At 43.3% G+C, this 24193-nt stretch overlaps 1 protein-coding gene and 1 long non-coding RNA gene across 2 annotated transcripts; one reads left to right on the forward strand and one right to left on the reverse strand.

Annotated features, from left to right (window-relative positions):
- Positions 1-1226: 1226 nt before the first annotated feature.
- On the forward strand, positions 1227-15666 carry ELOA (elongin A). Its single transcript, XM_016126757.2, has 12 exons — positions 1227-1419; positions 5985-6041; positions 6819-6925; positions 7568-8753; positions 9137-9251; positions 9855-10010; positions 10116-10213; positions 11570-11750; positions 12040-12151; positions 12736-12917; positions 13669-15099; positions 15169-15666. Exons 1-11 carry the CDS (start codon positions 1267-1269, stop codon positions 13728-13730), a joined length of 2409 nt encoding a protein of 802 aa, XP_015982243.2. The 5' UTR covers positions 1227-1266; the 3' UTR covers positions 13731-15099; positions 15169-15666.
- LOC118610045 lies at positions 14480-24123 on the reverse strand. The gene is made up of 2 exons (XR_004953729.1): positions 24025-24123; positions 14480-23838 (listed from the first exon to the last, which is right to left on the reverse strand). It is a non-coding gene; the product is annotated as an uncharacterized LOC118610045 (long non-coding RNA).
- Between the last annotated feature and the right edge of the window lie 70 nt (positions 24124-24193).

Consider the following 24193-nt stretch of genomic DNA (forward strand, 5'->3'; position numbering starts at 1 on the left):
GTCAGTCACCTGTGCATTTGATAAACAGCCCAGTGACAAGACAGAAAAATAATTGGACAATGTATCTACACCTTGAAAAATGTCGGTGGTGGAGGGAGGGGCACCAAGCAAAGGGGTGAGAACACTGTAGGGGAAGGGCTTCTTAGCGTAGTGAGTGCTGAAAGTGCATTTGAAGAAACAGCCTCTGTCATTTCCTTTTACGTAACTGGCACCTGGAAGAATCTCTGAGCAAGAGGTCAGGTACATTGCTAAACTGCTGCTGGAGATCTGACTAGGATCGAATTTCATCGGATCTAATCAAACGAGATGTAATCAGTGCTGGCATTTTAAGTCTATTTTCAATGTTTCGTAGTCCTTTTTAGTAGTAATAATCGTACTAGTAAAATTTAGTGCTTTAATACCCTCCAGGATAGTATCTTGGACTGGTCTGATTCAGGCCCTACTGCTTCAGAAGAAACAGCCATTCATTCATTCATTCATTCATTCAATTAGTATGTATTTGGTGCCTATGTACCAGACACTGGCGGGCGGGAAGCAAGAACCAGGGGCTATTACTTCATGTAGTTAAGCTGTTGGACTTTTCACAAATCCCTTTCTCTCTCTCTGGGCCTCAATTCCTTAACCTAGTCAGAGATGTGTGCTCATAGTGGACCTAGATTATTTGGATCCCAATTCCAGCTTCACCTCTTTCCTGTTCTGTGGCCACATGCAGGTTGATTTGGTCTTCCTGAGCCTCAGTTTCCTCTTCTGTAAAGTGGGGATGATAGAACTCGTTTCATCCGGTTGTACTGAGGATGAGATGAAGATAACCCAACCACCAGCGCTTAGTGTGCTCAACCTAGAGTAGTCGCTGTCGTCAATCCCTGCTGGTCCCTCCGAGCGGCGGCGGTCCAGCCCCCGAACCACTGACAGGTGTTAATTAGGCGTGGCTCACAGCCCCCCGAGGGTGGGGGGGTTAGGATTTATAAACCCGGGGTCTGGCGCTGTGGACTCAGTGTCTTGACCAGACACGGGAGAGGGGTAACAAGGTTCGGCCCCGCACACCGAGGGCCAGAAGCGGGGCGGGCGCGAGCGGCCCGCGCGGGGCCAGCGCGCCGGGACTCAACGGCTGCAGCCGTGGGTGCGCGCGGCCGAGGAGCGGGCCCTGGGGACCTGGGGACCTGAGGACCTGGCCCCCCGGCCCGGGGGCGGGGCCTGCAGCCGGCCGGGTCCCCGCGCCCCGCCGAGGCCCGGAAGGGGCCAGCCGCGCTTCCGTCTCCGCCGGGGATGCACCGAGGGCGGAGCCGCGGCCTGAGGACGCGACGCGAGCCCAGTTCCGGCGAGGAGGCCGCGCCAGTGACAGCGATGGCGGCGGAGTCGGCGCTCCAAGTTGTGGAGAAGCTGCAGGCGCGCCTGGCCGCGAACCCGGACCCGAAGAAGGTGAGCGGCGGGGGGCGGGGGGCGGGGCGGGCGTTGGGCGCGGCGCGGCCCGGTAACGGTCGGCGGCCCGAGCGCGGCCGCCCCGGACCCGGGGCCGGGCCCCGCCGCGCTCGCAGCCGGCGTCGGGAAGTTCGCGGCCCGTGGCCGCGGCCCACGCGGGGGGGCACGGCGCGGCGGCGGCGGCGGCGGCCGGGGCCCCGCGTCCCCGCGTCCCCGCGGGCCGGGCTGCGCTCCGCGCGGGCGCCGCGTGCCGGCCGGGCCCCCGGCGCCTGCCTCGGCCGCCCGGGCCCGCTGGCGCCCGCGGCGGAGCTCGCTCGGAGGTGGCTCCCGCCCGCTCCGTCCCCCCCTGCGCGGGGCTTCTCATTTCCCACCGACTCGACGGCGGGTCGCAGGGCCGGGGGGGTGCTTCTGCCCGTGCGGGATGGAGTCTAAGCCTGGCGTGTGGTCCTGCGTCTCTAAGAGACATTTTCATTGCTTTCCGGCTTGACATTAGAACGTGGGACCTTTTCGCTTTCTCAGTAATTCCCTTTCAAAACAAGACACAATAAACCTCATGTCACCTCGCTGTCTAGACGCCTAAAACTTAGGTTGTAATTGGAAGAAAAAAAGAAAAAAAGGTTAGAAGTTGAAGATAGATTTCCTTCTGGCCTTGATAGAAAGGGTCAGAGCTACCGTTTCTGGTTTTCAGCGAAGGATGTGCAACCATTTTTTAATTGTACTCAGCTAGTTTTTTCTTCTTTCTTTTTCTTTTTTTAAAACTGTTACGTGCATTCTTCTGCCTCTCCGACTTTTTGTTATCCACCTTATCGATGTCTGAGAGAGTGGTGGATGTTAGAATTTTTAAAAATTGAAATACATCGATGAAGACACCCAAGGTGTTTGACAGTCTCTGTCAGCATTCTAGTTAGAGTCTACAGTTTCTTAGAGTTGGATCTCTGATTCCCTGGAGTGCCTTTTGAAGAGCAAGTGCTTGAAGCAGTCCAGATAAAGTGGTGGTGAGATTTGGGTTCTAATCCATTTACCAGAAATAGATGTTTGGAGACATTCTTTGCTGATCCTGGTTCCTCGCCCACTTCTTCCTAAGACTAAATTAAAAGACCTAAGCGCCAGGCTCATGGGAAGTGCTCTGTTGGTATTAATCACCACTCTTCACAATTTTATTCCCCTTGTTCCCAGCTTTTCGTAGGTGAGATATTTTCCCTTCCATTTCTAAAGGCATCTCACCATCAGGCTACATTTTAATTCTTCTCATTCATACCTAGCTCAAAGATCCACTCCTTTAGGAAGTCGGTTTAGCTTTCTATCCTAAAACTGAAACGCTTTCAATTGTTTTGTGTTAGATTTTCTACTGCGGCTTCAGTACCTCGTGGCCAGGCGTATTTACAAGTTTCTTTTTACGGTAACCCTTTATGGATGTTTAATAAGTGGTCATTACTTCTGAGTACTGGTTCATTTTCATAAACAGTTTAGGTTTGTGACTAATCTTTAAAACCTTAAAACAGTGTTATGTACACCTACCCACCCCCAATTTGGTCTTTCTAAACGGTTAAAAAATAATGCACCATGTAGTACCTATAGTCATTCTTCCACTACAATTTAAATTTTGAAGTAGCTTTTCTAGTAGTTGATACGCATGAAATTTCAAAGTAGGAAAAGGTTTATTTGACTTCCTCATCCTGCTTGAACTGTTAGTGATTATTGTGAGTATTTGGGCTTTCTCTTCCCAGATAGAAAGTCACCCTGAACTTCTGGCTTTGCGTTACGAAGTGAGCATTAAGACGATGAGAAAATAAATGTTGGGAGATCATTTTTGCAAAGGGCACAGTCGTTGGCATTCAGAAATGAGCTAGCTGCAGGGGAAAAACTGCAAGCTGGCACACCGGCCTTCTCCTCAACCCTCTGTTAACCCAACAAGCTCCCACAGGTTGTTCTTGAAATTGCCAGATGATTACATAGCAGTATTGAATTTGCAACTGAATCTTGATTTCAAACCATTATTAGCCAATGGGTGTATTCTACACCTATGTTCACGGATTTTTGGTATAAAACATTTGGTATTTAACTGTACTTGTTTTTGCTTTAAGTCCATCTGTGATCGAGGCCTACTTGGGAAAGAGGTATGAGCAGAGACCAGGGTCACTCAGTTCCTACTATTTAATTGGAAACAATTTTCATGGCTGCTGAAGTTACCTGTCCTGTGTTATATTTTGAATGTGAAACTAACCAGAACACGGTGTCATGGCACGTGGAGAATGGGGGTCAACATTATGGACATCTTTTGCTCTTTTGGTTGAAGGAGTGTGCGTGCAGAGGACAACTTAAATTCCTCAGCATGTACTGTGCAAATATTTGACATTTCTCAGTGACCTGTTATCAGTTCTCGCAAACTCTACAATTGGTCTGTTGGTTTGGTAACAGTAAGTTTCCATCTACCTGAGGATGCCCAAAGTGCTTTTACCTTGTTATTGCTTTGTTTTCTTGAACCTCATTGAAAATACAGGGGCTCTGAATCTCTTTTTCTCTTACGTTGGGCTAAGTCATTTTGAAAATCTCCAGGGCTTTAGTTTTGCCTGTTATTAAGTTGCCCCACTACTAATCCAAAGCAAGGAAGAAATGCAGCATTTATTCCTCCTGTTCTAGGCTTTGAGATGAACACACCCTCAGTGACTTCTGGCCCCGTCCTTAATGTCGGCTTCGTAGAGGTCCCGAGGACCCTTTGTCCCCATGGTGACCTTTACACTGTGGACTTTAAACTGTCTTAACAACGCTTAACACTGTGGAGGAGCTCTTTTGCCTTCTTTGGGATGTGCTAAGAGGCACATGAGCTACAGCTCTATTTTCTGTTCCTGTTTTCTGAGGACAAGATTATAATGTTGGATGTTTCTCCTGACTTTGTAGTATACGCTGTGGCAGACACACTTGATATAACAACTCACTAGGCAGGTTACCTAACCTCACTGAGCTTGGTTTCAGTATCTGTAAAATGGGAGAATAATGTCCACTTTGTAGACATGGTCGATGAGGATGAAATGAGGTAACACATGTGAGAACTTAGAATAGTAGCCAGCAAAGTGGATGGTATATAAATGCCTTCCAGGGAATGGCATTAGGGGAGACAACCTGTTTTTAGCCTTTTCAATGATTTTAAAATTTCTTCTAAGAAAAGGAATTGGCATTAATCTTCGTACTCATAGTTAGGTGACAAGAAATACACATAAATTTTCCCCTGAGTTGGTTGGTGGTGGTGATCACATTTGAAGTGGAGGATACTTTTCAATCAGTTATGAAGGTGAAACTCCCTGGATACACCACTTGACTTCTCATTTATTCCTAGTCAACAGTATTATCACTTGTGATCCACTTGCTCTGTCTACTGACCATATTCAGTAATTAGTGATGTAGAATGACCAGAAAAACATACTTGCTATTTTATATAATAGCAATGTGACATAACTAATTATACCCTGGGCTACTTATGGAAAAAAAAACAGATCTTGTTATCTAACATTTAAATGTAAAGGTAGTTCAGTTATATATCTTGAACTACGTGTGCTTTGCAGTACTCCTTGAATGGTAAGCACGGAAACGTTTCCTAGAGAAAGGCATGGTCAGTCGTGACTTTTGGTAGAAATGGAACAAGTAGAAAATGGCTAGGGAATATCTGTTTGAAGATCCAGGGTAGTCATTTAAAATCTATCCATTCGTAAATGAAATGATTGATAATAAAATTTATTGAGCTTTTATAGCATTCTAGGCACTGTGGCTAAGGCTACACATGAATCCTCACAGCTTGTGAAGTAGAAACAGGATCCAGTTCCTGTTTTGCAGATGAAGTAAATGAGGTTCAAAGAGGTTACTGACTTGCACAAGATCACCTGGCAAGGAGGTGGCAGAGCCAGACTGAAGACTTTCTGACTCCGGAACTCTGTCTTAACAGCAGTGCTCTCCTGATTTTGACCAAGCTTCAGAGACTACAGAAAGGAAATGTGGCCAAACCCAGATCACTTTTCTAATCTACCCAGACACTTTTCGTTCACCATTAATGGCAATGCTCTGATTCTGGCAAGTTGAAATTGGTTTTGGTTTCCCACTGATTCCAAAAAAACAATTCTGTTAAACACTGCTGACTCTTCCTGGAAACATGATACCCTTTTCCTGTAGAGACCTCTTCTCTTTTTTATTTTTCTCTGTGCCAGGTCTGTGGGTAATTTTCATAAAATTGGTACCTTTCTCAGAAATTCTCTCTCAAAACTGGGGCAAAATGATAGTAGTTGATGACTTGTCTTAGAGTTGGTAGGTTTGATTCTCTTAAGTCTCATTTCCCCTTTATGTGGCATACTAATTGAAAGCAGGGACTCTAAAGCCACAAGCCTACTTGCATCCAAGGGCAAATAACTTACCTTTTCTGGGCCTGTTTTCACACGTGTAAAATAGGGCTAGGAACTGTACTTATTACTGTATAACACTTAGCACTGCGTATTATTAATATTGTCAGATGTTTTTATTTGTTCCAGTGAATAAGTATGATTTTATAGGAATTAATTTTTATTTTATTCTCTCTGCAGCTATTGAAATATTTGAAGAAACTCTCAACCTTACCTATTACTGTAGACATTCTTGCGGTAAGAATTGTGTAACTTTAGATATTATATAAAACTATATCCAATCCCCTTCCCACTGGGAGAGATTGTGCAGTAAGATAAAGAGCATGGGCTCCGGAAGTGAAAGAAACCAGACACAAGGCCATATATTGAACGATACCATTTATATGAAATGTCCAGAATAGGCAGATCCATAGACAGAAAGTAGATTGATTAGCGGTTGTCAGGGTGGTGGTGGTGGTGGTGGTGGTGAGAAATTGGGGGGCACAGGGTTTCTTTCTAGGGTGATGGAAATGTTCTGGATTTAGTGGTGATGGTTGCACAGTAATGAACCATTGAACACTTTTAAATGATTAAAATGGTACATTTTATGTGATGTGGATTTTATCTCAAAAACTTTTATTTCTAAAAATTAAAGGAACATTGGCTTTTGTATCAACTAGTCCTGGGTTCAAATCCAAGTACTGTGACTTTTGGCTGTTCATTCTTTGTAAAATGGGGCAGGTTTCTGAGTTGTAGGCATTGATTCAGATACTCTTAGCTTAGTGTCTGACACCTACCATAATCACTCTGGTTATTATTGTTAAAGTTCTGAAAGTGTTTTTGTTCAGGGTTTTCCTCTTCTGAATCTGGTATGCTTTGCTGCTATGTGCCATTAGAGGTTCGGGGTATAGAAACAAACTAATTTTGTACTGAGACTTTAGGGTATAGTTTAGGAAGGAAGTATTGGCCTGATTTCTTTGAAAATTGTGAGCCTTTTTCCACAACCCTCCAGTAATTACTTTGTCATATTTATAGGAGACCGGGGTTGGGAAAACAGTAAATAGCTTACGAAAACATGAGCACGTTGGAAACTTTGCCAGGGATCTGGTGGCCCAGTGGAAGAAGCTAGTTCCTGTGGAACGGTAAGAACATTACTTTGTAGGTTTGTTCAGTTTCATGGTGGAAGCATTTTGAGTTTTTATACCTTCTGTGCCTTATTTAAAATAATTATTTTGCCTCAATTATAAAAATAATCCATGATCATTATTGAATATTAGAAAATATTTAAAAATAGAAATAAGGATCAAAATTTCTGTGGTTCTATCATCCAAAGGCAAGTATTAATACTACATTTTGGTATGTTTCTTTCTAACCTTTTTAAAAAAGGCAATTTATATAGTTGTGAACAAACTATATATATATATATATATATATATATATATATATATATATACATATCAGCCCCTTTTTTAAAGTAACAAATATGTCCCTGTGATGAAAAGAAATATTAAGTGTTTTCATGTCCGCAAGATGTTTGATCTTCATATCTTGTAATAAAACTTGTCATTTTCCACTTAGCGAATATTTGAGTTTTCCCAGTTTTAAAACTTAATCGAGCATCTTTGAGCAGAACACATTTACCTTCTTCCCAAGACCCCGTTTCTGACTCTGCATTCTCCTCAGCTCTTTTGTGAGTTCAGGTTCCGTGAACTCACAAAACAATCCTCTAAACAAGGATTACACTGAGATTTATAACTGCTTTCTCTGCTTTTTCTTTTATTTAGAAACACTGAGCCTGATGAACATGACTTTGAGAAGAACAGTTCCCGAAAGCGCCCCCGGGATGCGCTTCAGAAGGAGGAGGAGATAGAGGGGGACTACCACGAAAACTGGAAAGCCTCCAGTAGCCGACCATATAGTCCTGATCACAGACAGAAAAAACACAGAAAACTCCCAGAGCTCGAGAGACCTCACAAAGCATCTCACGGTCAGGAGAGGAGAGACGAGAGAAAGAGGGGCCACAGAGTTTCACCGATTTACTCTTCAGATCATGAATCTTCCGATTACGGCCATGTTCAGTCCCCTCCATCATCTACCAGTCCTCATCAGATGTCTGTGGACCATTACAGATCCCTGGAGGAGGACCATGAGCCCTTTGTTTCACACCAGAAGGCTGGAAAAGGCCCCAGTAATGCCTTTCAGGACAGACTGGGGGTCAGTCAGGAACGACACCTGGGTGAACCCCAGGGGAAAGGGGTTGTGAGTCAGAACAAGGAGCACAAATATTCCCATAAAGAAAAACGCTCAGTGGATGCCCGGGGAGATGAGAAGTCATCCCTGAGCAGAGAGAAACCCCATAAGGCCATCTCCAAAGAGGAAAACCGGAGGCCCCTCTCCGGGGATGGCACAAAGGAGAAACTGCCCTCTAGTGGTGTCAAGAAAGAGAAGGAAAGAGAGGGCAGCACCAAGAAGTTTTTATCCACCTTGGAGGTTGCTTCGGACAACCACCTCAAAAAGCAAAAGCACAAAAACTCAGAGAAAACCAAATCAGACAAAAACAAACAAAGTCTAGACAGCTTAGACATAGGAAAGGGGGCAGGTGACCTGCTTCCCAAGACAAAAGAGAAGGTTTCTAACAACAACCTAAAGACCCGGGAAGGAAAAGGGAAAACTCCTCATTCAGATAGAAAGTCAGTGGGCTCCCTCCCAAAAGTTGAGGAGACAGATATGGATGATGAATTTGAGCAGCCCACCATGTCTTTTGAGTCATACCTCAGCTATGATCAGCCCCGGAAGAAAAAGAAAAAGATTGTTAAAACAGCCACAACTGTTGGAGAGAAAGGACTTAAAAAAAATGATTCGAAAAGCACTAGTAAAAACTTGGATTCAGTTCAGAAATTACCTAAGGTGAACGAAAACAAGTCAGAGAAGCTTCAGCTCACTGGAGCTGATTTAGCCAAGCCGAGAAAGGTAGGTAACCCCTTCATCCCCTTGGTGGCTTCCCGCTCAGAGCATCTGGCTCTGCTGAGCTCTCAGGACTTACCCTGCTGCTGTTTTGCTTGACTAGCTTTTATATGACCTGTTGAATTTCAGTTTGAAGTAGTTTCCTTTGGGCTCCTCTAGGATGGGGAGTACCCAAGGAAAGTATGTGCTGAGGTGTCCCGTTGTGCTGGGCCCATCTATATGTATTTCCTGACTTAGGCTGTAGGTGTCAGACATGACTGCTGCCCCTTCTCCAGCCCGGATTTGCCTGTGACATTATCTGTCTAGTCGGCACTGCTGGGAATGGACTGTAGGAAGGGAGGCTGTGCTTGCAGAAGAGGGCTCTCCAGTCACTAGTCTCTTCTCTGCAGGTCCCCACTGATGCATTGCCAGTGTTGCCAGACCTCCCATTACCTATGATACAGGCCAATTATCGGCCACTTCCTTCCCTTGAATTGATATCCTCCTTCCAACCAAAGAGAAAAGGTAATTTTTCTATCTCTGTCTTTTTAAATGGAAAAAAGGATTTAAAAAATTGATTCATGCTCTGTCATCAGATTTTGGTGCATTTCCCAATTACTTAGGCTCTGAAGTTTGATGTTATGAGTCTGAATCCAGCTCTGGCTTCGACAAGTTATATGAACGTGGGTAATAATTTCCTTGGACATCAGTTTCACATTCTATAAATGAAAATAATAATGGTATCTGCCTGTTTGGATTAAAAGTGATAATGCTGGTTTATATTTCATAGCAAAATATTAGCAATATATTTCATAGCAAAAGAATTTAAAATCAGGTGTTCCTCAGCAAGAGATCAACAGCTAAATCATGGTTCATCCACACAGTGGCATCCTATGCAACTGTAAAAAATGTGGGAAGTCTGTGTACTGACATGGCATGATTCCTAAAATGTGGTAAATGAAGGGAAAAAATGATAGTATGTTATTAATTGGTTAAGAAGAAATAAAATACATAGTTGCTTATTTTTGCAAAAACTGGTAACTGGTTGCCTTGAGAAAGGAAACCGGGAGGATGTGGAATGGGATGGAAGGAGTTTTTACTTACATTCCTGTTTTTCCTATACTATAGCACACTCTTCACCCCAGGAAGAGGAAGAAGCTGGATTCACTGGACGAAGAATGAATTCTAAGATGCAGGTGTATTCTGGTTCCAAGTGTGCCTATCTTCCCAAAATGATGACCTTGCACCAGCAGTGCATCCGGGTACTTAAAAACAACATCGACTGTAAGTCACATGCTTCTCTCTTGCTCTCAGGCATGTTGTGGCACTGGGATCTTACCACTGAGTGGCTTGGCTGCTACTCAGTGCTTTCACCTTTGATCTCTGCAGCAATCTTCGAAGTGGGAGGTGTCCCTTATTCTGTTCTTGAACCTGTTTTGGAGAGGTGTACACCTGAACAGCTGTATCGTATAGAGGAATACAACCACGTGAGTATCCTGTTTGGGTGGAAAGAGAGCAGTTTTCTGGCTTCTGTCTTCAGAAATAGCTTTGTCTTTGTGAATTTGCTATAGCTGAAGGACAAGCCAGTGGTCAGATTACTGTTCTGGACATATTTGGTTTGCCCGCGGACCTTTAACCCATTTCCTTTTTAGAAAAAAAAGTGCAGCTTGCTGCCAGCATTAATTTTATATAAACACACTCTTCGAGGCTCAAGCAAATCTGACTGGTTTTCACTGTGAAAATAAATTATAAAAACTGTTCTTACAGTTATTTCTACACAGAACTTGTCTCTAATCCTGTATAACAGAAATGTGTACGTAAACTGGATTCATCAAATGAATCTTTGGCTAACAACTGTTCAAGAACGATGTAAACATCATGCATAGGAATGCTACGTTTTCTAGGATTTGACATTTTCAGCAATTGAGAATTACTGTATTTTGTAAGTGGAAACACCACTACTAAAAACAGAATAAATAGAATGATGTCATATATTTCCAAAGACGATCGATATCCTAGAGCGATGTGAAAATAATAATAAAAGTGAGATATTTCATGGCAGGTTTTGGGGGTGTGGTTAGGACTAATCTGTGAGTTATCTGGAGGTAAACGCTGCAGCCACAAGTGCCACTGGTGAGCATTCTCAGGGCAGAAGGGAAATGGGTTAAATGATATTTTTAGTACCTGCCTCTAGAGGCTTAAGTGGGTCTCTGGGGTAGAATCAAGGTGGGATTCAAAGGGAGTGAGAAAACGCTTTCCTCATCTCCCTTGAGCTTGCCTAGTCACAGAAATTAAGGGGGGATTCTGGCAGCACAGCCCTCCGGGACCCAGGGTGGGGACAGGGCTTTGTGTTGATACTCAGGTGTCTGGTGAATTTTTAAAAGGGCACAGATGACTAGGTTTTTCCTAGAGATATTCAGATCTATTCAAAAATCCTTCTTGTAATGCTGGGATGTACTCATTTGATTCCATTAGCTGTTTCCCATTCTGAGGTTATAACATCCCTCTTAGGTGGCCTGCTTGCCATTACAGTTCAGTGCTTGGGAAATGCCCAGATTTGACTTCATCTTGGTTCTATCCTTTACCAATTTTTCTAAAGGAAAATACTGATCCTAAACTAATTTTGTATTGTTTTGTGTCCTAGCCCCACAACCCCGCAAAAGCAGCTAGCACAGTGCCTTATACTTCTTTTAATTTAGCGATTTAGTTTTTTTTCTAGAACTAGGGTATTTTAATATGCTACTACTATGCAGATCAAAAAATCATTAGGAAACGTAATTAAGGGTGGAAAAGAGATATGTAAGAGCGCTTGCATGTAAATGATGTCCTGGTTCTGGTTTTAGGTATTAATTGAAGAAACAGATCAATTGTGGAAAGTTCACTGTCACCGAGACTTTAAGGAAGAAAGGCCAGAAGAGTATGAGTCATGGAGGGAGATGTACCTTCGGCTTCAGGATGCCCGAGAGCAGCGGCTGCGAGTACTGACAAAGAATATCCGATCTGCACATGCCAATAAGCCCAAAGGTGGGTGGGGGTGCCGACGGGATGGGGCCTGGCAGAACAGTGAACCCTGTGCCCTAGCTGACAGCAGGGCTGTGGTGGGCTTGGCTGATGTAGGGCCTCTGGCTCCTAAGTCTCTTGAATTTGCATAAGTGGGGCAGGAATGGTGGTTTCTTCTGCCCCTGCTAATGCTACCCTACAGAGGGGGTTTTTCATGGTTGATGAACTTTAGGGGCACTTGAGCCTTTATTTCTTAATAGTGTAGAGTATTAAAAAACAGCATCTCTGCTCAAGAAGGCATATTTTTTCACAGGCCGACAAGCAAAGATGGCCTTTGTCAACTCGGTGGCCAAGCCACCTCGTGATGTTCGAAGAAGACAGGAGAAGTTTGGAACAGGAGGAGCAGCAGTGTCCGAGAAAATCAAGTACAATCTCTGCTTCTCTGTGGTTTCTATATGCTCAGGGAAGGGTCCAAGTGCTTGTCATTCACCCTGAAAAGGCAGCCTAGGGACAGGAAGCAATTCATTTGGGGGGTGAAAGCACAGAGATGCAGGGTGGGTTCTGGAAGCTGACCCTGACCAGCTTGGCACTTGACCTCTCTGAACCTCAGCTTCCTTGACTGCAGTGTGGGCTGGCTAATTATTCTTGCCTCTCAGAAGGATCAAGATTAAATGGAGTGCAGGGCCTGGCTTCTGGGAAACATTCACTTATACTTTCCCTTTCCTCATTTAAGCAAAAATGGGTTTAGTATGATGCCTAATTTAATCTAAGTCACATTGGCATTTTCGCAATGCAGATTTACACATAAACATTAATGAGAAGTTGAGATCATCATTCATTCTGAAATGCTGAAGCTGTCATCTCAGAGCCATCACCAGAATCTAGAGTGCTGAGTTTCACTGGTCAAAGCCACGAAACTGAGCCTACCTCAGCAAGGCCAGCTTCAGGCTGTTGGTGCTAAGGGCAGCTTTCTCATGCTGTGACTAACCGGCTTTGTTCTGTGATACAGGATTAAGCCAGCCCCATACTCCACAGGAAGCAGCCATGCTCCCTCCAGCAGTGGCAGCAGCAATAGCTTTAATGCCAGCCCCGAGGAGCTGGCATATGATGGCCCGAGCACCAGCAGTGCCCACTTGGCACCTGTGGTCAGCAGCACTGTTTCCTATGACCCTAGGAAGCCAGCTGTGAAGAGTGAGTAACTTGGGGTTCCTGCTCGGATTTCAAAACTAGCATTTGTACCCCTATAACGTCATTACCACATCACATTTTGTATATTGGAGGTAGCACATGTATGATGCCTTGCTCATAGCTTGTCCAAATGTCAGTGCCTCCTTTCTCCTGCTTGTTCATATGCATGTTTATTTTTTAAATGATAATTTTAGTGAACATCCATTTTGGCACTATCCCCAGTATTCTAAGGTGTCCATCATTCAGTATTCATTTCAGGTGCCCCGGGAGGGTGGGAGTCCTGGCCTAAGCTTTGGCTGTGCTCAGGTTAACCAGTTGAGAGAGCAGGCTAGCCTTCCTTAGGTGGTATGTGCATTCAGGTCCTCTTAGACCTGTTGCCACGCTGGACAGATGGGGGTGGGAAGGGAGTGATTTTGCCAGTTTGGAAGTTGGTGAAGCAGAATTATATTCTGGCTCTGTGTGGCCATTAGAGTCTGAACTGAATTCCAGTTCTGCGACTGACTGTTCAACCAGGGGCAGGTTGGCCAGTCTGCGTCTTGGTGAGGTTGTTAGAGATGGTTCTGGGCCTGGCAGGTGCTCAGCAAATGTTAGCTGTGTGCTGCTGCTTTATTGTGGTGTTAGCTGACAGCTACTACCTGCATCCATTTAAGGGGTGGTGCAGAGGCCAAGACTTTGGGTTTGATTGTATACCCCTGGTGGTAAATGTCTAAACTGCTATGGATCTGAAACAATGGCCTCATTTCTCTTTTCACAGAAATTGCCCCAATGATGGCAAAGACAATTAAAGCTTTTAAGAACAGATTCTCGCGACGATAAACTGAGGACTTGCCTTGGAGATGGAGTTTGGGGGTGAGGAATACAAAGACAGTGGGGATTGGGGAATGGAACTTCCAAAGGAGACGAGAGTCTTTTGCTCGTGGAAGCTCTGGTCTCCGAATGTGCACGGTTTGCAGGTGTTGCACCTGCGGGCCCCTGTGCCGCAGCCACTGCCTCCCTGCCTGGAGAACACTTCAGAATTCTGAAGAAGATGTGAAGCCTCAGTCGCACTGAGGATTTTAAGGTCAATTATACTTTTGTTGTTAATTAGCTTCTTTGTAAACTATAAGACATAGTTTTAATTAATAAATATTGCCCCCAGATTGTATTTATATTACCCCCAGGTTTTTCTGCTTTTGTTTTTTGTCCTCTTCCACACACTTAGCTTTTAATTTTCAGGGTCCTTTATTAAAGCTAGACAAAAGCCTGGTGAAAGCCATTCTCCCACCCCAGTTCGACTCTCCTGAGTGGATTCCGGTCCAGCGGAAGGACTGGGCATCCCCAGGGCCTGTGTGCTGCCTGTTCCACACAGGGCAAGGCGTGGGTCCTGGGCTGCCTCTCCTAGAGGGGAGCCTCCACGTGCAGACAGGAAGTGTTTGGGTTGGACCCCTCACCTCTGAGGCCCTGCTCAGTGTTGCTTTGAGTTCCTACGCAGGTGCATCTCTTCTTACTCATTAAATAGTATTTATTAAGGAGGGTTATTTGTAAAGATCTGGAGTCTTTCCCCCATCCTTTTTGCCAGTTCCTACTTTTTTTTTTTTTTTTTTTTTTTTTGAGGCTCACTAGAAGACATAGAGCCTTGGGAATCTATTTGCACAGAAGCCCAGCATTTTTATAATTTCCAGTTTCTGATTCATAACTTTAGGGTTTTTTCCCCTCCCCTGTTTTTTCTTCTACTAGCATGGGGGAAAGACATATACGTGACAGGGCTTTTGTAGCACCCCGCCCCCCCCACCCCAATACAACATTAGAGTTTTAAAAGCCAGCACTTTAATCTCTTGATCTCTATGAATTACTACTAGAAGTGAATGGTTTTAAAAGTTGGAAATTGGTTTTGTTTTTGCTTTATTTAAAAAGTAAGATCATGAGATTGGAAGAGCACAACAGTTTGCTGTTTTATAGAGAATTCTGCAGCTAAAGCTTTTTTGAGTGTTTAGGACAGAATTTGAAGGGAAGGGCCAACTTAGCAAAAGTGTCTGAGCCAAGGCATCAGATGGGGGGAGCCGCAAGGGCACCCATCTGGTTTGGGAAGGGAGGATCTCGCTTTCGCATTGACACAGGAACAAGCTCAGAACTAGGAAGACAGTGTCAGTGCCCTTGGCTGCTGGAGAGCACTGATGTAGTAGGAACCCACTTGGTGGTGACCGAGGTGGAAGCTGTAAATTTGAGGTGCCCGTCCTCAAGAAACCTGAGGGCGTGATCAGTGTGTCAGCCTGAGGAGCTTGGCAGTCAGTCCCCTCTATGTGCTCAAAGCCCAGAACTGGAGCCCACAGTTTTTAACCAGCCTGGAGACCTCAGTTAGACTAACTTTAAAGATTCCACAGCAGCGCAGGAAATCTGTGCAGCAAGAGCTGCATTGTTCAGTGAGTGTTGCTTTGCAACGGGACATAAGTATTGCTGTGTTTTAATTTGGTGTATTTTTAAATTGGGTTAAGTGTTATTTCTCTTGATTGTTTGTATTACCATTCCACCCCTTTCCCCTACCGTGCTCGGCAAACCTGATATTAGGAAGCCTCTTACCTAAAACCAAATGAGCATCTGGGTCAGGTGCCAGGTATCTGTTGCCTAGAATAGCTTCCTCGAGGTATCCACGACCTTGAATTTGTCTCTTAGCTGTGTGTTCAAGTCTTTGTCATTGAAACCAGTTTTTCATATTTCAGATTTAGATGTGTATGATTTAACTTCCTTTATTAGGTGTCTTTAGGCAGGGCAGGGAGGGAATAAAAAGACATATATATGTTCATCCCAACATCACTACCATAACGATTTTTGATCACCCCTGTTTGCATAGAGCCAGATCTTTCCCCTCTCCCCCTCCAAGAGTGTCTGCATCAGGGATGTGACTTGGTGAGAAGAGTAAGGAGGGAAGAGGAAAAACCAGATTTCTAAATGACCTTCTCACCTGGGTTATTGAGACGGCTGCAGAGCAGACACAGGATGATGTCGAACCTTTGGTCTCATTTGTGAAAACTTGTGCAATTTTATTTTCTGTGCTACACTACATACAAATCACCAAGTTACAAATTAACCGTTTGTGATTGTTGGTGTAATGAGCAGTTTCTTTGGGGCTTTTTCTTTCCAGGAGGCGGGAGGGAAAGGAGCAAGGTATCATCCTGCTCTTCATTTGTATTTTGGTCCCAAAATGTAAATACAATTTTCTATGTTACTTTTTTGTGGTAACTACCAAGATGAATATTTTAATTAGATAAGTTATATGAAAAGGAAGAAAAATTCCATGTCTAAATAAAAAAACAAAAAATCTCATTTACTGTTGTCTTTCTTCCTTTCTCTCTTATTGTGTCAGAGGATGGAAGTTGGTAACAAAGTGTCTGGTTTGTGGGCTGTGAGGCAGAGATCTTCATCCTTGGGCTGGGCCATAAAGGATGTTGGATTTTTGTCTGTAGCAATGGCAGGATTGGGAAAGGGGAAAGAGCCCTGCGAGCAAAGGGAGGAACTCATAAAAAATGAGCACCTCGTAGGGACCAGGCACTGTCCTTTGTTATACTTGGAACCCTGGGACTGAGTTATTGACTCCATTTTACAGTTAGAAGCTGTGGCTCAGAGGGGTGAAATAACACAGCCAAAGCCACATAGCTAGTAAGTAGCAAAGGAAAGGGTTGGAAACACATTCTTTGCAAAGTGTGTGCCACTCCACCATTCAGTCACTTCTTGGGAGTTGTGAAAGACACAGGTAGGTCTCCTCAGTCTTACACTGGTTTCTTAATGAGAGCATAATGAACACTAATGCAGAAAGGTGAGTCAACAGGGAATTAATGAGAACCTGCTGTGTTGGCATTGGCTGAGATGCTGGAATTTCAGCATTTGCTAATAGAGCCAAAGGCTTGGTTTTAGCTCCTGCACATATTGAGTGGGCTGGATCTTACACCAAACCTACAACATCTCATAGCAACACAGTTGTATTATCTCTTCTCTCTTAAAAAGGGCATTCTTGGTGTATGGGCTGGCCTTATTTTTCCCAGTTCTTTACTGGATCTAATTTTCACTGTTAGATATCAGTATGCACTGAAGGTAATTATGGAATGTGGTATCTGATGGATGACTTTATCCAGAATTTGTAAGGTAACCCTTTGTCCCTTATTCATTAACTCTACATTTGCTGAGCCAGGACCTGCATTAGACCATGGAATACAGAGTAACAGTCAAGTCTGGTGCTTACAGTCAGGTAACAGTAACTGATCCCACTGGTTATGCACCTGCTACGTGCTAGGAACCACTGTCTCATATACATTGTCTTGGTTATCACAATGATCCTACAAGGTAGGTAGTAAGAGCCCCATTTTAAAAATGAGAAAACTGAAGCATGGAGAAATTAAGAACTTGCCCAAGGTCATCAGTGAGCAGTGGTGCTGTGTATTGGCCTGACTCCCAAGCACATTCTCAGTCACATTTAACCATTTCATACACAAACGCACATACCCAATGTTCGGTTTCTGCAGCAAAGCTGACTGCAATGCAAAAAGATGCCCGGGCCGAGGCCATAATCATTTCTAAGAATGACTTTTTTTCTCTGCTGTATATAACTGATGCCCAGAAGAATCATCTACCTGGCTTATCACTTTGACAGATGCCTCTTCCTTAAGGTTTTTCCACTTGCATTCCATGTACACTTAAGTCTCTCCCTAGTTACTGGCTAAATAGTGAAATAGGAACTTTGTCTTCAGAAGCCCCCAGACTTCTCTCTGTGTAATGCCTACTGTCTCATCTCTCTTCAAAAGCTGCTGAGGAAGGTTCAAGCTATCAAAACTTTACATAGTTTTCTATACCTGTTTCTCAAGCATAGAATCTTTGGGGTTGGGGCCTCATAATATGAATTAAAAAAAATAAAAGGCAACCCAAGTAATTCTTAAAATGTACATTAAAGTTTGAGAAGTGTTCTGGAGGATTTGCCACAAATAGTTTAAAAGCTCTTCACAGTTGGCCTATTGGTCAGGGCTGGGAAGCTTGTGCATTCAGTCACACAGCAAATATTTGTGTTGTCCTCACTCTTGTCACTGAATAAGACAGACATGGCCCCTGTCTTCAGGGAGCTTTCATTTAGGAGGGAGACATTAATCAAACACCTGTACAAAAATCATGGTTTAAAGTATAGATTTCTAGGCCCCACTGCAAAAATCTGTGCGAATAGGTCAGAGGTAGGATCTGGAAATATGTACTTTTTTATAGGCCTCTTCCAGTGAGTTTGATGAGCAGCCTCGTTTGGGAATGCCAAGTGTAGTGGAAAAACAATGCATGAGCTTTGGAATGAATCAGATCCAGGTTCAAATCCTGACTCCACCATTCTAGCTTTGTGACAACTTCTCTGAGCCTCAGTCCCCTCAACTGTACGATAGTAATAATGGCACCCCACAGGAATTCTTGTAAGGATTCAGTGAGAAGGGGAGTTCAATAAATTTTGGTGTCATTCTTTCATTTCCTCTAAGTGTGGAATGAAAGGAAAAGTTTTGTTTCCTATTGATGGGAATCAGAGTTTTAGGGTAACAAGCTAAGAACTATTTGGAGATAAGCGATTCCTTCTGGATAACTGAAATCTTAGCTAATCTTAGCCCCTACTGCCCCTGACAGCGCTAGTTCAACTTATTTATTTTTTGGGCACCTAGCTATTCTATCGGTCCCCTTACACTATAGTCCCTAACGACCACCAAAAGGGCAGACTCTACGTAATTTCTTATCTCGAGGGTTACAAACTCAAACACCAGGAGTTTGGTGTAAGAGGGGTGGGAAACAAGGAAAAGGAGAGCTATTTACACAGCTGCACTTGATTGTTTCCGGGTGGAAGGCAGGGCCCAGTGCTACCATACTGACGTACTGAGTTTTAAAGAAAAGACAGAAATCTAGACTTCTTCGTAAAATGTCCCAGTTTTTAAAAATCCTGTGCCACAACTATATGCAATATATCATAAAACCTATATAAAGTGGATAATTTTCCGGAAAAGTACAACTTAGCAAAATTGACTCCTATAAAGGTGGCAAGTCTAAATAGACTAATTACCATAAAACAAATAAAGTAATTGGAGAGCCTCCCTTGTAAAAAAGTCCCAGGCCCCAGATAGTTTCATGGGGGACATTCTTTCAGCCTTAACGATCGTGTAATACCTATGCCACATAACTATTCCAAAGCCAAAAAAAAGAAGGAAAAGTACTATTGAAGCTAGTATAATACTGATATGGAAACTGGATAAAGATTACACCAAACAAAAACAAAAACAAAACAAAGGACCAATCTTATTTATGAATATTTATGTGACTATCCTAAATATTAGCAGAACCTAACAGCATATTAAAACGAAGAAGTCATGCCTAAAAGGGGTTTATTTAGGATTGTCAGGATAATCAGACTAATTAGGATATACTAGGGTGGTAATTCTCAACTGGAGGTGATTTTGTCCCCAGCAAGACACTTGGCAAAAATGTTAAACATTCCACCACAGCAAAGAATTATCTGGCCCAAAATGTCAATAGTGCTGAAGCTGAGGAACCCTTGTTACTAGAACTTGGTTATGTTCTAGTAACAGCTGCCAAATCTCAGTGGCTTGAAACAATGTTTGTTTCTCACTCATGATGGGGCTCTGCTTTGTGTCATCTTCACGCAGGGATCCAGGCTAAGGGAGGAACCATCCCCATGCTTCTAAGCTTTTCGAGACAAATGAATATTGCTCTGGCTGCTAAGCTATGTCCAAAAGTGACATCCATCATTTCCATTATATTTCATTGGCTGCACCTAATTTCAAAGGAACAGGGATGTATGATTCATCCATAGGCCTGAACACAGAAAACTGGAAATATTTGCTAACAGCATCAAAGCCTCAGGTAATCCACAAAGCTACCCAGCCTCAAATCCTGTACTTCCTAGATGGGCACCCTTGAGCAAGTGACTTAAAAATTCTCAGTGTCTCGGTTTCTTCGCCTTGCAGAGCTCTCATATAATGACTTAATAAAACATGTAAAGTGCTTAGCATAGTGCCTGGCACATAAAAAGAGCTCAGGACATGTTAGCCAAAATGTCAATGATGAATTCGGTGAAGTATCCAACATGGAATGGGCATTTAATAAAGGATTGTTGTTATAACTGAAACTCTGTAGAAAATGACTTGTCCAAGGTAACCTGGCTGGTAAGTTCAGCATGGTAGTTAAGAGCCTGAGCTCTGGGATCTCAGCTTGGCACATAGTAAGCATTCAATAAATGTTAATATTGGGAGAAGACTCAATGTAGTTAAGAGCACAGACTCTGGAGGCCCACTTCCTGGGTTCAAACTCTAGTTCCACTACTAACCAGCTGTGTGAACTTGGGAAATTTACTTAGCCACTCTGTGCCCCACTTGTCTCATCTATAAAATGAAGATAATAATAGGACACCAGTAATTATAAAGGTTAAAAAACAGAAGTAAAGCCCTTGAGATAGTGCTTGGCAAATTATTATTAGCTATCACTACTACTATACTCTCAGTTTGCCATAAAGAAGTATTCAAAAGTAACAGAAACAGTTTCTCTCAGCCTAAATGAGACAGGAGATAAGGGAAAATGGATAAAATTCATCAGTTCTTGAGCTACCGAAAGTTTGCAGATAGAGCTGGGGAGTAGGAGAAAGAAAAAAATGTCGGAAGCTTTTCCTACCTGCCCCAGATAGTCCTAGAAGTCAGTAAGAATTTCCATTTGTCCTTAAACATCCCTGCGACATAGGACTGCAAGAGAAAGGACAGGCAGAGTAAGCAGAAGCAAAAGACATTATTCCCAAATCAAAGCTACCTGGTAAAGGCTGGTTTATTCCAAATCCAGCCTCCTAAGCAATTGCAGTTTCCCATCTGACCAGACAGAGGCGCTGAGCTGAAAGTCTTGCTGTTGGCAATAGTAATAGACACTAATTAACCACCTTTGGGACAGACATTCCAAGCATATTCATACATTATCTCATATTACCCTCATCATAAAAGCCTACAAAATAGGTAGTCTCATTATTCCCATTTTATATACGAGAAATCTGAGGCTTAGAGAAGCTAAGCAACTTGCCCAGCAGGCCGTACCTAATATTTGCGGCACTGGAGCAAGAGTACAAATGGAAGCGTACTTAAAAAGTTGTAAACGGAACTAATAAAATGTTAAAACAAAATACAGCTTATTCTGGTACTTTGACAAACAAACTTTCACAATGACCCGGAAGGCCACATTCAAATTTCTGAGTCTCTTGAAACTCCGCACTAGAAGGTGGTAGAAGTGGGGAGAATAGGACTCTAGCCCTACTTCCCTTCTCTTCATACCCCTAAATATGTCTCCCTGCAAGGGGCCTTGTGCACATGCATGCAGATGGCCTGACCTGTATGCTCACATTCTGTTATAGGGTTTCTAAATTGAAAGGGCCCTTCAGGTATCCAGCATAATGAATAACTAAAGAGCCACAATATCATCACATTTCAGAATATTAGGGACCTAGAGAAGATCTTAAAAGCTTCCAGAAAGGGAGTGTGGGGAAACTCAGACAAAGAATCAGGAATCTAAATGACATTGTACTTCTCAAAGCTAGAAGAAAACAGCAGTATCGTCAAAATCTGAGAGAATTCAATCCTCAGCCAAATTATCAAATAAATATAAGAGAAGAATAAAGACATTTTCGGTGGTCACTTAACATGTATGGTAGTGTGGCAGTGTAGTAGCCACCTCTAAGGTGGCCTCTAATGATACTTGCACCTTTACATCATCCCCTCACATCTTGAATATGGATGACCTATGGGATCATGGGATATGGCAGAATAGACAGTATGTGACTTCTAAGGCTAGGTAGTAAAAGACATCGTGGTTTCTATCATGTTCTGTCTTGGACCACTTGCTCTGGTGAAAGCCATCATGTCATAAGGACACTCCTATGGAAAGGTTGATATGGCAAGGAATAGAGGCCTCCTGCCAACAGTCCACAATGACTTGCCAGCCACATGAGTGCACCCTCTTGAAAGCAGATCTCCCAGCCCAAGTCAAGCTTTCAGAAGACTTCAGGCTCATGAGAAAGCTGAACCAGAACCCAGCTAAGCCAGAAATTGTGAGATAAATGTTGTTTTAAGCCATTAAGCTTGGGGAGTAATTTCTTATACAACAAAAGATAACTAATACAGGTATGTTTTGGGAGAGGAAAGAGCCATAATGTTTTGCAGTTCTTCCAATCAAAAGGTGAAGTTTATTTCTCTACCCTTGAATTTGAATTTGGCCAATGAAACTTGTTTTGGCTTAAGGGGCATTAGCAAAACTTACAGAAGCTGAAAGTTAAAAAGTGCTTGTGCAATTGGGTCTTCCTTCTCTTGCTCCTCGAACTCTGCAACTGCCACCATGTGACTAAGTCAGGTAGCCTGCTGGAGACATGTGGCCCATCACCTTAGCTGACAGCCAATATCAACTAGACATGTGAGTGAGGCCATTCCAAACTATCTAGCTCAAGCCAACTGGCCCGGAAAATCTTTCCAGGAAATCTACAGAATCATGAGAAATAATAAATGCTTGTTGTATAAAGCTTTTAACTTTGGGGGCGATTTGTTACACAGCATAAGCTAATTGATACAACACATTTACTTCATATGCACCTTTTATTTCAGGAAATTATAGGATATGCTCAAAGCCTGGTTACTTCCTAACTTTATCTGATTTGAGCAAGTTAATTCACGTGTTGCAGCCTCAGTTTTCCTCATCTTCAAATTGGAGGTGACATTAGGTAACACTATCTTAAAGTTCACGTGACAAATAATTGAAATGAACTACATAATGTACTGAACACAATGACTGGCACATAGTGCTCAATAAATCAGTAAAGAATGACAATGATGAAAATGACTGGAAAAAAGCCAAAAGTGAGCAAACGTCATGAGTAAGGCCTGTGTTAGTCCTGCATTGGGACATTATCTTTCAAAGAAAGGCTATTGAGTATATCATTCAATTAAACATATACTAAGCTTCTACCATGTGCCAGGCCCTTGGCCTGAGACTGTGATGCGAAAGCATGGCATTGAACTATTCTGAACTAGAACCAAGCTTGCCTGTTTCACAAAGAATTGAACTAGAACATCAAAATATTTCTGAATGAAACTTGAACATTTGGATATTTTGGTTTGTATTTGGATATTTGGACATTTTGGTTTGTATTTCGCCAGCCCCCAGTCTTGCCTGGATGCTCCAGAGCCAGAAGTGAAGGGCAGGGGCTATCCAGAATATCCCATAGCTCCCTTTACAGCCTCTATCTTTTCTCCTTCCCACCAAGGAGTAAGAACACAGTCTATCCTGAAACCAAAATAATTTCAACTCTAAATAGTGGCTCTCAATTCTTTTAAACTCAACCCATAATATGAAAACATTTTAACAGTGCACCTGAGTACACAAACCCAAGACTTAAAATGTGTGATACATTCTTAATTTTTTTATTATATTGTTTTATTTTTTGAATGCTGGTCACAATCCTCTGAGTGGATTTTAAGACCCCATTAATGGGTCGCAACCAGCCATTTGAAAAAACTGCTCTTAATTATCACACAGGAAGGGGACTTAAAGGTCATCTAGGCCAATCCTTGTACTTTATAGGGAGTAAACTGAGACTCAGAGAGGTTAAGTCACTTGTCCAAGGCCACACAGCTAGTAAGTGGCAGTGCTTGGATTTGAATCAAGATCTGGCTCAACTATTTAATTCTTACCATATGTCAGCCATTGTGCTGTTCTTTAAGTGCCTTATTTCATTTAATACTCACTGCGATCCTATGAAACATATTATCATTCCCACTTTACAGACGAGGAAAGGCAGTCTCAGGATGGAGAAAACGAGTGTCATACCGTCAGTAGCAGACCCAGGACTTGTCTTCAGATCCGGCCGTCCATAAAGCCCAGCTCTCGACCGCTAGGCCCACTGTGAAGAAAGTGGTTTCAAAAGTGGGTTTATGAGCTCTAAGCGCCTAAGCGTGCACATGTGAGGCAGTGATAACGTTGTGCTCCCTGCTCTCCAGGGCCTTATCATTGCGCACGCATTTCTCCACCAGCTCCCCCAAACGAGATGGATTCGAAACCCAGCGCCACCGTTTACTCGGAAAACCACCTAAGCATTCTGCCCATCAGTTTCCACATCTGTGAAGCTAGGATAAGCAATAACATCCATTTCCAGGACTGAAAGAGTCAACGTTAATTCCCCGGCACGGGGAAGCCCTTGCCAAAAGCCAATGATACTCCGCGAGCCCCGCCCCACTTCTCCCTCGACGCATGCGCCG

The sequence above is a fragment of the Rousettus aegyptiacus genome, unplaced genomic scaffold, assembly GCF_014176215.1.
Source record: "Rousettus aegyptiacus isolate mRouAeg1 unplaced genomic scaffold, mRouAeg1.p scaffold_m13_p_1, whole genome shotgun sequence".
Classification (NCBI taxonomy): Eukaryota; Metazoa; Chordata; class Mammalia; order Chiroptera; family Pteropodidae; genus Rousettus; species Rousettus aegyptiacus.

Excerpts from the sequence above, each read along its gene's own strand:
- ELOA (XM_016126757.2), top strand. The coding sequence starts at position 1,267 with ATGCACCGAGGGCGGAGCCGCGGCCTGAGGACGCGACGCGAGCCCAGT. Across the intron at positions 1,420-5,984 it reads CGAACCCGGACCCGAAGAAG|CTATTGAAATATTTGAAGAA; the intron begins GTGAGCGGCGGG and ends TTCTCTCTGCAG. Across the intron at positions 9,252-9,854 it reads CTTCCAACCAAAGAGAAAAG|CACACTCTTCACCCCAGGAA; the intron begins GTAATTTTTCTA and ends CCTATACTATAG.